General features: G+C 32.8%; 1 protein-coding gene across 3 annotated transcripts in view; it reads right to left on the bottom strand.

The window, feature by feature from the left end:
* Agxt (Alanine-glyoxylate aminotransferase) overlaps nucleotides 1–12456 on the bottom strand; it is a 98599-nt gene that overhangs the window by 40117 nt on the left and 46026 nt on the right. For all 3 annotated transcript variants that reach the window (XM_087155975.1, XM_087155977.1, XM_087155976.1), the window contains 3 exons: nucleotides 8495–8565; nucleotides 8331–8415; nucleotides 6919–7014 (listed from right to left, as the gene is read on the bottom strand). In XM_087155975.1, the coding sequence (XP_087012101.1) occupies nucleotides 6919–7014; nucleotides 8331–8415; nucleotides 8495–8565 (252 nt within the window). The remainder of the gene's footprint in view (nucleotides 1–6918; nucleotides 7015–8330; nucleotides 8416–8494; nucleotides 8566–12456) is intronic.

Genomic DNA, 12456 nt, shown 5'->3' with positions numbered 1-12456 from the left:
CACTTGCATGGATTAAAACGCCAGCCCACCAGCTTAAAACCTTTGTTGGAAACCGAGTCTCCAAGATCCAAACCTTGACTGAGAACTACCAGTGGAGACATATTTCCACTCATAACAATCCCGCAGATCTCATTTCCCGTGGCTTGAATCCTCAAGAACTTTCCTCATCAGACTTGTGGTGGTCGGGTCCGTCTTGGATGAAAAGTGGTGAAATATCGCATTTGGAGGAAATCCCTCTCTCAACAGACGCTCTCAAAGAAGAACGCAAAAAGACATCGTGCTTGATTGAAACAACTCCTATTGACTTTCCGATCATTTACAATGTTTCATCATACGTTAAGTTAAAAAGAGTTATAGCTTGGTGTCTCCGCTTCATAATGAACTGTAAATCTCCGAACAATCGCATAAATGGTTATTTAACTAGTAGTGAGATAAAACTAGCTAGAAACGTTTTGGTCAAAATAGTCCAAAAACAAGAATTTCCAAACGAATATCACCAGCTAAAAAATAGCAAACCAATTTCTTCGAGTAGTAAGATCCTCTCCTTGAATCCGTTTTTGGATGAAGAGGGTCTTATCCGTGTTGGCGGTAGGTTAGAAAATACACAATTATCGAATGAAAGAAAACATCCTATTCTCCTACCGAAAAAACATCACTTAACTAATCTAATTATAATTCATTATCATGAATCCTTCTTGCATGCTGGAGCACTTTTACTATTATCAGTTATTCGCAAAGAATTTTGGATAGTAAATGCTAGATCAGTTATAAAAAAGCAAATCTGGAAATGCATAAAATGCTTTCGATTAAAAGGAAGAACCGCGACACAGATAATGGCTCAATTACCACCTTCAAGAGTAACGCCTTCTAGAGTATTTTCCATGACTGGTCTGGATTATGCAGGTCCATTTTTTGTGAAACCGCGTTCTGGACGTGGAGTTAGATCAGTTAAAATGTACATTTGTATATTTGTGTGTTTCGCGACAAAGGCGGTGCACATCGAAGTTGTTGGAAATTTAACCGCTGAATCATTTATTGCAGCTCTAAAAAGATTTGTTGCGCGAAGAGGAAAACCAAATGAATTATTTTCAGACTGTGGTTCAAATTTTGTTGCTGCAAATAAGGAAATTAATCGAGTAGCTAAATCTCTTCAAAAAGAAGAATCCATCCATCAGTATTTTGCCGATGAGCAAATTAAATGGCACTTTAACCCACCTTCAGCACCTCACTTTGGAGGAATTTGGGAAGCTGCTGTGAAATCCGCAAAATCGCATTTGAAAAGAACAATAGGTGATCATAAATTTACCCTTGAAGAGTTTTTAACTCTTACTGCACAAATTGAATCCTGCTTGAACTCTCGTCCTTTGTGTTCAGTATCGGACGATCCCGCTGAGCTCTCAGCACTTACCCCAGGACATTTTCTTGTGGGAACCGCTCTTTCCTCTATACCAGAAGAGAACCTTCTAAGCGAAAACATATCCCCATTAAAACGTTGGCAGTTGACTCAAAAACTTTTCCAGAATTTTTGGAAAAGATGGGTTAACGAGTATATTTCCAGCTTACAGCAGCGCCCCAAATGGTTGCGAGAACAGCCTAATTTGAAAATTAACGATTTAGTTCTCATTAAAGAGGACAATATTTCACCTTTGAAGTGGAAATTAGGGCGTATACAAGAAGTTTTTCCTAGTGCTGATGCTAAGGTAAGAGTGGTCAGTGTCAAAACTGAGACTGGAACTTATAAAAGACCCATTCACAAACTGTCAGTTTTACCTATTGACTGATTAACTTTCTTTATTTTATTTTAGACTTTTACTTTTCTTTTTGTTTTGTGTTATAGTTATCCGGTTTATACCAAGGAATCTATACATCTGTTTATAATTATATATATTTCAATTTTATGTATGTTGCATTAGTTTTTTATAATTATCTTTTTATTAGATGTGTATAGTTTAATTTTGTTTTTTGTCAATTTATGTGCAAATTTTGAAACTATGTTTCAAGGTGGCCCGGTATGAATGTAGTAATAGTAGCGCCACCTACATTAATTAGAAAAAAGTTACTTCCTTGTTGGCTTCTTGGCGTCATTGTTCTCAGCCAAGAGTCAGTTAATGTAAAACAACCAAAGAGCATACACGCTCGGTTTTTGCATCTCCGCAGCGCTATCAGCGCACCCGCAAAATAAATTCTTTACAGTCCACGTTGTCCAAGTATGATTTTATACACCCTGCAAGCTATCGCACAACACCTATCATGCTTTTTAGCTACGAGGATTGAATTGAAATGGCAGAAGAGTAATACTATTTATCTGAAAAAGAAAATTAATTTCATCCAGTTAATTTAAATCATAAAAAAACAATTTCTAATATTTTAATATTTCAAAACCAGCCACTATTATTGTAAATATAACTTTCTTACTAATTCGTATTTTTTTTTTCTTTTAGGTTCCAATAATTAAAAGTTTCAACATGTAGACGGAAACAGTATTTAAAATAATTTTGTTGGTTTGTAAAAAAAAAAAATGAAATTTTAGTTTTAAATAAAAGTAATTTGAATTTCAGCTGACTAATTACTTAAATTTGTAGTTTTATTTCTTTAAAAATTCAAGCACTTTAGACAACTATCTTCTAAAAATACGAGTATGAGTTCCCATAAATAATTTTTACTAACTGCAGAATTTGGATAAGTGTTATTTTAAGATGATTTAATTCAATCTATTAAAATTATAGAAGAATTATGCATTTGAAACTTTCTTATATAGCTTAACAAAAGAAGCAATTACTGCCGAAGGTTCAATATTAAAAACTTCAGGTTGATAAATGATCTCTACTAGTGAAAAAAATGTAATGATATAAATTATTCTTCATATAATATATATAATATCTTTACATATATTATATTTTTTATATAGTGAGTCTAAAAATTAATAAACTAGGTGGTCCGTATAACACCTCACCTTCGTAAGTGCTAAAAAAATTTAGGTTGAGCTACATAAGCCTGAAGTGCAAAATGTCGAATCTTTGGCTGATATATTAATGCTTCTAAAAATACAAAAATATTAACTTGAGGTTACGAAATAATAACTTAAGGTAGAGCATGGAACACATGGCGTTAATAAAAAATAACCTTTCCAAGTGTTGAAAATACACTTCAGGTTGATTTATAACAACTGGAACTGTAAAATGGCATACCTTAGGTTGAAAAATATATACCTCTACAAGCAAAAATTATATACCTGAGGTTGAAAAATAATTACCTGAGGTAGAACAAAATACACCTGAAGTTGATTTATAATAACCTGAAGTGTAAAATGACACACCATAGGTTGAAAAATATATACCTCTACAAGCATAAAATTAGATACCTGAGGTTGAAAAATAATTACCTGAGGTAGAATAAAATACACCTGAGGTTGATTTATAACAACCAGAAGTGTAAAACGACACACCACTGGTTGATAAATATATATCTCTACAGCATTAAATTATATACCTGAGGTTGAAAAATAATTACCTGAGGTAGAACAAAATACACCTGAAGTTGATTTATAATAACCTTAAGTGTAAAATGACGCACCATAGGATGAAAAATATATACCTCTACAAGCATAAAATTAGATACCTGAGGTTGAAAAATAATTACCTGAAGTCGAACAAAATACACCTGAGGTTGATTTATAATAATCTGAAGTGTAAAATGACACACCTTAGGTTGTTGAATAAATACTTCCACAAGTGTAAAAAAATATACTTCAGGCTGATATAATAGCCTAAGGTTGAAAATGAAACACTTTAAAGTAGTAAATATCTACCTCTCCACAGATGTAAAATTAAACATCTCAGGTTGAAACATATATACCTCTGGAGGTATATTTAAGGTATATTTGAGGTTGATTTTGAGGTATTCATTTGCACCCTTTTCAACCTTAACGACGTATTTAAATAACAACTTCATTTATACCTTTAAAATATACCTCGTTTATACCTCTATTTTTTCATAAGGGTAGTCTGTATCTTAAAACTCTCTAAAATCAATTCAGAATTTAAAAAACTGACCCGAATTTTAAAAAAATTAACTTAAAGTCAGCCCAAAACGAAACTAACATCACGTGACACAAAACGAGACGGGGTTTGCTTATGACGTCAAAGTATATTAACTCAGCGAACGGGAGGAGTTAAACCAAAGCTTCCTATCGAGAAAAGTATTTCAAAGGCATTTTAATTTGAATTGCATTTTTAAAAAATTGTTTTTCTTTCATGTTTATATCATATATATAGTTTAAATATATATGTAGTGGATATCAGTTGCATCCTCCCCCTTGAGAAACTTTTCGCGGGCACCTTTCAGCATAATGAAATAAAATTTAAGGATGAAAAAATAAATGTCGAAACTACTTTTTTTTAAATAACTTTTGAAATAAATTCATTTTTCTTTATTTATACTGATTCATTTTTATTTATATTTTTCTATGTATAAAAGTCTGAACTGTTTCGAAAGTTTTTATTTAATGAGTTGATCTCAATTAGAGGGAATGGAATGAATGGTATATGACCTGGAATTATAAGCTTTTAGGTAAATAAAATTTAAAAAAAAAAATTTTTTTTTTTGGAAGAAATGTAAATAATGCTATACCCCTATCATTTTTTATTTTAACTCTGATAATTTTTTCTTCTAGATAAAATTATTTTTTAACTTAAAAAAAAACCAGTTCACCACTGTAAGAATAAAATCCTTTCATTTTAAAGAATTAAAAAAAGAAGGAAAAAAAGAAAGAAAGAACTGATTTGAACAGCATTTCATAAACATTTTAATTCAATATAATGAATTATTCATTCAGAGAAGTTTATCAATCAGAAAAGCAATCTTATACAATTAAATTATAATTAAGTTACTGTAAAATGGTCTTAGCAACAGTATAATGCAGTAGTTGCAGACAATTTGCGAGTTCTTTTTCCATCGCGTTTGATAGCTTTGCACCAAATTTGTCTTTTTTTCTCCTTTTGGTACACTAAAAAATAATTTATTTGGCTTGTTTAACGTAGAAATATTGCACATGGTACAATGCAACACTTGTAGTTTTGCTTGGAGCCATTTTTCAGAATTTATACTCGGCACGGCATATGCTTTTGCCGTTTCAAAACATGATGGGAGTCATGGTTGTACTATATCATGACATCATCAGAGCGGATGGGAAACCTAGCAGTGATTTAGGGGGCAGGGCTAATTGAGGGATTTTAACTATTAATAACAAAATAACAAGTGATCGCCCCGGTCTGAAATTGGTGTCTATCTTTGTAAAATGGCATGATGTTTAATTTTAAAACGCAAAAAAAAAAGCATGCAGGTTCCTCATTACTCTTGATTACTGGCAATTTCTTCTTAAATGAGTGCGGTTTTGTTAATCAGCAGTTTTTGCTGTGGATTTTCACATATTTTTTAAGATCCTACTTCAGATTCATTTTTTGCAAAATGATATTCTGATTCATGAATTTTTCAGTTACTTTTCAATTAAAGAAAAATTTCAGATAAATTAGTTTTTTTTTTTTAAATTCATCTTTCTTGATATAATTATATTAAAGAGTATGCAATTCTGTACTATCTTATAATGAAAAGTCAATGACTTTTAAAAGAGGTGAAATTATCTGCTACAATTTTATTTCTTAAGCTTTTAAGTTTTATTTTGTAAGCTTATTCCTATTTCTTCACCATAAATCTTCAGAATGTTTTTTTTTTCTTTGGCCAGTTTCATTGACTAAGTTATGTTAGAGAGAATTGTTAGTTTTCTTTTATTCCATTAATTAAATTTCTGATACATTTAACAAGTATATCTTTAATTTGGAAATAATTTTAATCGATTGCTTATTTTAAAGAAATATAAAGTAATTACAAGTATGTTGAATTTAATACATTTGTAAAAAATTCTTCAAATGAAATACAATTTAAATAAAAATAATTAATTTAAATCAAATCGTGCTTAACCCATGCACGGAATTTCAGTGTTGTAATTTTAAATTTAGTACCTCTATCTAAGTGTTACTTTTTATATTTAATAAAAAATTCGTGCATTTTAATCATATTATATACCTATATAAAAATTAAGTGGTATATACACCAAAAATTTTTGATAAGTTGATTTTTATAAATGCTACTTGTATATATCTTTGTGTCATTGTACTTTTGATTACTGATAGCCAGTTTAGAAAGTTGGCACCTCTGTAACAGTGAAAAGAAATAATTCAAGTAAAAAAACAGATAATAAAATTTAAGAAAAATTTTCAAACAAATTACCAAGAGAGGTCCATTATAAAGCACACATAAAAAAATGCTTAATTTTAAAATGTTTTTTGAACAATGATAATTCTCAGAAGAAGAAAAAACTACCATTCCAAGCAAACATAGGAAGGTCAAAAATCAAACATTTTCTTAAAGAAATAAGAATAGAATATTTAAGTAGAATCCATAATGGACCATCATACCAAGGTTAAATCAAACCTAGCTATTTATAGAGTCAAAATGTTCGCTCCTGTGCATATATAATATTATTTGTGTGTGGAACCAAAAGAAGATTTTTCGGTCCTTTTTTTGGTAATTTTGAAATTTCTACATAAAATAAATATACCGATTTTTAAAACCATCTATTGAGTGGAATGTAGCCATAAGCATTTATTCTTGTTTGCTTCTCATCCCTAAATTTTTGCACGAAAGCCGAAGAGAAATAACACATTTTTGTTACTACATATTTACTGTCTTTTAATCATTTTTGTATTTCTTTCTATTTGCCATTAATTTAAAAAATGTGTAATAAAAGGGAGCAGTTCGGAAAAATTAGTTAAAATTGTTTGAAGTACGGATATAGTGGGTCCCTTGAAGGTTTGACTGAATATTTACTACTAATTCAGAAATGACAGAAACCTTACTCACTTCACGGGGTCTCCATCACAATTCCAATAATTTCCTAATAATAAAGCATCCATATAGAAGGATGATATAGGAGTTTTCCTTGACTTCATTTTTTTTCTATCAATAAAATGAAGGTACTTATATTGTTCATCAAAAACTTTTTATAAAATAACAAATAACAACATACCCTTTTTAAAATATTACATATAAAAATGATCCTTCTTCTATGTTATATTCCCAAAGATAAAAACAAAGAAGAAACATAAAGGTTAATGACTAAGTGGTTAAGGCACTGAACTGTCATGTGAAGGTTTGATCCCCGTAACCCACCCTGCTTCAGACGAATGGTTACCAACTTATGAGGGAAGTAAAGACGGCTTGTGCACAATGCTGTAAATGCGGCTTGTGCACAATGCCATAAAGTTCTGTATTAAATTCTTCCTTTTATAGCACTACAGCCTGCAGTGGACCTAGGCTTGCTAAACAATGTTGCTTCTAACCTTTCTGTTCTTAGTCTTAGATTTCCAATTTTAAATTTTAAGTATAATTAGATCTTTTGATACATCAATTAACCAACTCTCATCGGGTCTTTCTCTAGATTTTGTGCGCATTGGTTTCAAATTAAAGATTTTTCTAAAGCCCTTATTTTCATTTACTCCTTCTATATGGCCAAGCGAAGTCAGGTGCCCAGCTAAATTGATTAATGTTTTTACGTTTAAAATTTTATACACTATTACTTCTAATTCTCCGCTTTTTTTTTCTCTTGCTGTTGATAAACACAAAGTACATCAGTGGTCCAACTACTGGTGTATATTCAAGGAATTGATGATCAATTTCCCATTAATAAATAACTTCTTGGTGTTTATCCAATGAAAGGTCAAAAAACTCGAAGCAAACTTCTTCTGAGTTTGACTGAATTGTGCAGCTATGCTGCACTTAATATGGATAAATGCATTAGCATAACTAAAGATGGTACTCCTGCTATGGTGGGAGTTAATAATGGAAAAGTTTCCTAGTTAAAAGGACAACTTGAGCCTCCACCAAACTCGATCCAAAAATTAAAAAGTAGTGGCCAAAATTCAGTTCCAACAGTCACATTAAGATAGGTGATACACTGAATTCTAAATTGAAAGATTTTATGTCATAGAAAGAAAGTGAATCATATTGTATTCATAGGTATATCAATTCTTTTAGCAGTAGACAAATAATGAAGCATCTATGTCCCCTTCTTAAATTTCAGAAAAGACAGTGTCCTAAATTTTTAAGATAATTTTGACCTTTGTAATATATATATGAGTATGATTTTCTAGAAACAGTGCCAATTTTTATCCCCTTCTTTGAAAAATTATTGCATACACTACTGCTCAATAAAAAAAAGAAGAAAAAAAGACAGAAACATTAAGCATGAAACTAGGATGTTCTTTTATACTTACACTGCCTTAGTGTTGAAGCAAATAGGAGAAATTCCAGGTGGTGCACTCAAAATTTTTTGTGATCCACTATACAAAACATCAATACCTAAAAAGATTATTGCAATTAAAAAAGATATATTTTTTGAAAATAATAAAACCTTCACAAAAATTAGAACACTACTAACCCCATTTATCCATAAATAATGGAACAGCTCCTAATGAAGCAACTGAATCAACTATAATAATGCAATTAAAGCTGGAAAATGACAGATTCTATTATTGAACATAAAAGTAATTGCTTAAGAAAATTTTACATGTAAATAACACAAGCCTGCAAAATTGAAGTTTTTGAAAAATACAAGAGAAGTTTTTATTGATTTATATGTTATTTGATGCCCTGATTCCGAAAATGACCTTCATTTTCCATCATCACATCAGGATTTTTTGTAAAATCGATATCGATATTTTCACTAAAATCCTATTTGGAAAAGGATTTTCTCAAGCAATTGTGCATGTACTATCTGGTAACTGTCGTCTTTATTCATTTCAATCTATGTAAAATTGAATCTCGTGATGGTAAACTAAACTGCTGTTTGTAGAAAATGCAACACCATGAAGGAATCATCAGAATCAAATGAAATTCGCAGCAAATGTCAATTATAGGATATTATGCAAATTAATAAAGTTTCAGAGCCATCGCGCGTGCGTGGCGCGCGCAGCGCCCTCTGAATTGATGCTGAAAGCGTATAAATAAAGTGCTGTAGCGGGACGTTGAAAATAGTCTATGATTATTTGTTAGTGGCAAACGTTTAGTGAGACCTGAGTATGCCTCCACGACGGAAGAATAAGAAATTCAAGCAACTTACGGAGTTTGAACGAGGGAGGATAATCGGCCATCGAGAAGGAGGATTTTCCTATCGCGCAATAGCAGCTCGTATGCAGCGGAACAGTTCCACAGTGATGCGAGTTTGGAAGCAGTGGACCGACGAGCACCGAACAACTCGAAAAACAGGCACTGGACGACAGAAGGTGACGTCAGAGCGCGATGATCGACACCTACTCCGCATGGCGGTGAATGATCGCACAGCTTCCTCCAGGCAGCTGGCAGCACATTGGTCTACTGCTACAGGTGTACAATTGTCGGCTTCGTCAATTCGTCGTCGTCTGCTGCGCCGTGGATTGCGTGCAAGGGTGCCATTATACAGGATTCCCCTCACGGCGGATCATCGACGGCTGCGTCGGCAGTGGGCTCTTGAGCACAGAGACTGGCGAGCTGATTGGCACCAAGTTGTCTTTTCAGATGAATCACGCTTCAATTTGTGGACCCATGATGGCCGTGTTCGTGTTAGACGTTATGCCGGTCAACGCTGCCTTCCTGAGTGTATTATTGAACGACATAGTGGTCGAACACCCGGAGTTATGGTCTGGGGTGCGATTTCGTATCATGGACGATCCAATTTGATACGAATTGAGGGTAATCTCAATAGCAACAGATACGTCCGTGAAGTGCTACAGCCCGAAGTCGTTCCTTTCCTTCAAGGCATCCCTGGAGCTATCTTTCAGCAGGATAATGCACGCCCACATGTTGCGCGGACTGTTAGAGACTTCTGTTCAGCACAACGCATGCAACTTCTTCCTTGGCCTGCTTATTCGCCAGATATGTCGCCTATTGAGCACGTGTGGGATATGGTTGGTCGGCGTCTCACTCGTGATCCGCGTCCTGCAGTTTCCAAAGACGAACTTTGGTTGCGCATACAAGCGATATGGAATTCTCTTCCTCAAGCAGATATTCAACATCTGTTTGACTCCATGCCACGTCGTATAGCAGCACTTATTGCAGCGCGTGGTGGCTGCACCAAATACTGATTTCGGACGCTTAATTTGTTTCTTTTGTTTTGAAAATTTCATCATTTATTTGTATCAGTACAAGTCGTTTCTGCATTAAATTTCATTTGATTCTGATGATTCTTTCATGGTGTTGCATTTTCTACAAACAGCAGTTTATATTTTGAGCGACTGGCTAAGTTTTTATAGATTAAAATGAATGAAAAATACTGTTGCTAGATCGGACAAGTTAACTCTGGTCGAGAGAAAAACAATAAGTTCGTTGAGTTTAAACTTTTTACATCAGTTTCTAGAAGGAAATCACCATCATACCATTATAATTTACAGGTAACTTACGTAAAATTGACAATTGACCAAGAATAGCAAATATTGTCCTTGTGTACATGAAACTTTGAAACAAAAAACAAAACAGTTTCTACATAAAATCGATATCGATATTTTCACTAAAATCCTATTTGGAAAAGGATTTTCTCAAGCAATTGTGCATGTACTATCTGGTAACTGTCGTCTTTATTCATTTCAATCTATGTAAAATTGAATCTCGTGATGGTAAACTATATTTTGAGCGACTGGCTAAGTTTTTATAGATTAAAATGAATGAAAAATACTGTTGCTAGATCGGACAAGTTAACTCTGGTCGAGAGAAAAACAATAAGTTCGTTGAGTTTAAACTTTTTACATCAGTTTCTAGAAGGAAATCACCATCATACCATTATAATTTACAGGTAACTTACGTAAAATTGACAATTGACCAAGAATAGCAAATATTGTCCTTGTGTACATGAAACTTTGAAACAAAAAACAAAACAGTTTCTACATAAGTACATACTCGTTTTCCTCTGAAACTTATTTTTGATGATCTTCTTTTTTGCTTAATCTTAGACCTATCTCAAGTTAACATCTAAGAGTAGTTGGTGGGCATGTTCTTGTCCCGTCTTCCTTGATATTTGCGCTCTGTATCTTTGATAGCTTGACGGAACATTTCATCTTGTGCTTCGCTGATTGCTCCTACATTTTCGGGGGGAAAGTCCACGTGTGAGTGAAGGAAATGCATTTTGACACTCATGGAGCAGTCCAAAGTCTTAAATTTGACCAGCATTTCCATTACAACTGCTTTACAGTCAGGATCTTCGTAGTTATCCAGAAATTTACTGTCGACATCTTATTATTTTAGATGGTTATTTTTTCGTTGGCAACCCAAGGTTATTTTTTCGTTGTTGTCATGTTAATCTTAAAATCTTTATCCTCGATGAGTTTGCAGACATCTGGACCAACAAAGATTACCTCTTTTAATTTAGCTTGGGATAAACCTGGTAACTTTTTCCACATGTATTTGAAACAATTGCCATCTTTTGGAACAGCCTTGACGAACAGCTAATTTTATATTTAGAAAGGGTATACTTTTTTTGGATCAACTAAGCTGTTTCGAATTACATTCTTGGAGCCTGGGTCAAGATTTTGTCTTTTCGGCCATTCTTTTTTGACCCAATGTTGAGTCTCGTCATGGCTGTCCCACTCACCAATGAAACATGAGAACTTTGTAAATCCACCATGTTAAACAAGAAACATGGATATAACTTTCATAACATTGGAAATGGTCCAACTGTGGTCGATATATTTTATTTTGTCCAAGACGAGAGCCAGGTTTTCGTAGCATTCGTTTATACATACCGAGTGTCTAACTGGTACAAATGCATACTGGCTCCCATGATGAAGAATAACAGCTTTGACGCTTTTTTTAGAATCAATAAACAGCCTCCACTCATCTTTATCGTAGATGACTTTAAACTTGCTCATCAATCCAGGAACATCAGAACAATAGACCAAGTTCTCCTCTTCATCAAAGTACTTAATAGATTCTTTTTCTGGATTCCTGTACCAATGAAAAGATGTTCCTTTGGCCGCTATGTTTTTTTCCTTCAGTCTGCAGACTAACAATTATTCAACTTTCTTTTTCGAAAGGCCCAGATCTCTAGTCAGATCATTTAGTTCAACCTAAGAAAAGGGCTGAGGTGAACCAGTGTCAGATGACTTATATTCGATATCAGAGCCTTGAACTTCTCAGGGATGAGAGTAGGCAGATATATATATATATATATATATATATATATATATATATATATATATATATATATATATATATATATATATATATATATATATATATATATATATATATATATATATATATATATATATATATATATATATATATATATATATATATATATATATATATATATATATATATAAACTCATGTTTGTGAAAATTGCAACACCATGAAGGACTTACGCGAGTGAG

This window comes from Parasteatoda tepidariorum, chromosome 12 (genome assembly GCF_982258835.1).
Source record: "Parasteatoda tepidariorum strain Cologne lab strain chromosome 12, Ptep-v5.0, whole genome shotgun sequence".
Taxonomy (NCBI): Eukaryota; Metazoa; Arthropoda; class Arachnida; order Araneae; family Theridiidae; genus Parasteatoda; species Parasteatoda tepidariorum.
Note: the sequence above shows the minus strand (reverse complement) of the source record. Positions and strands in the feature narration are given on the sequence as shown.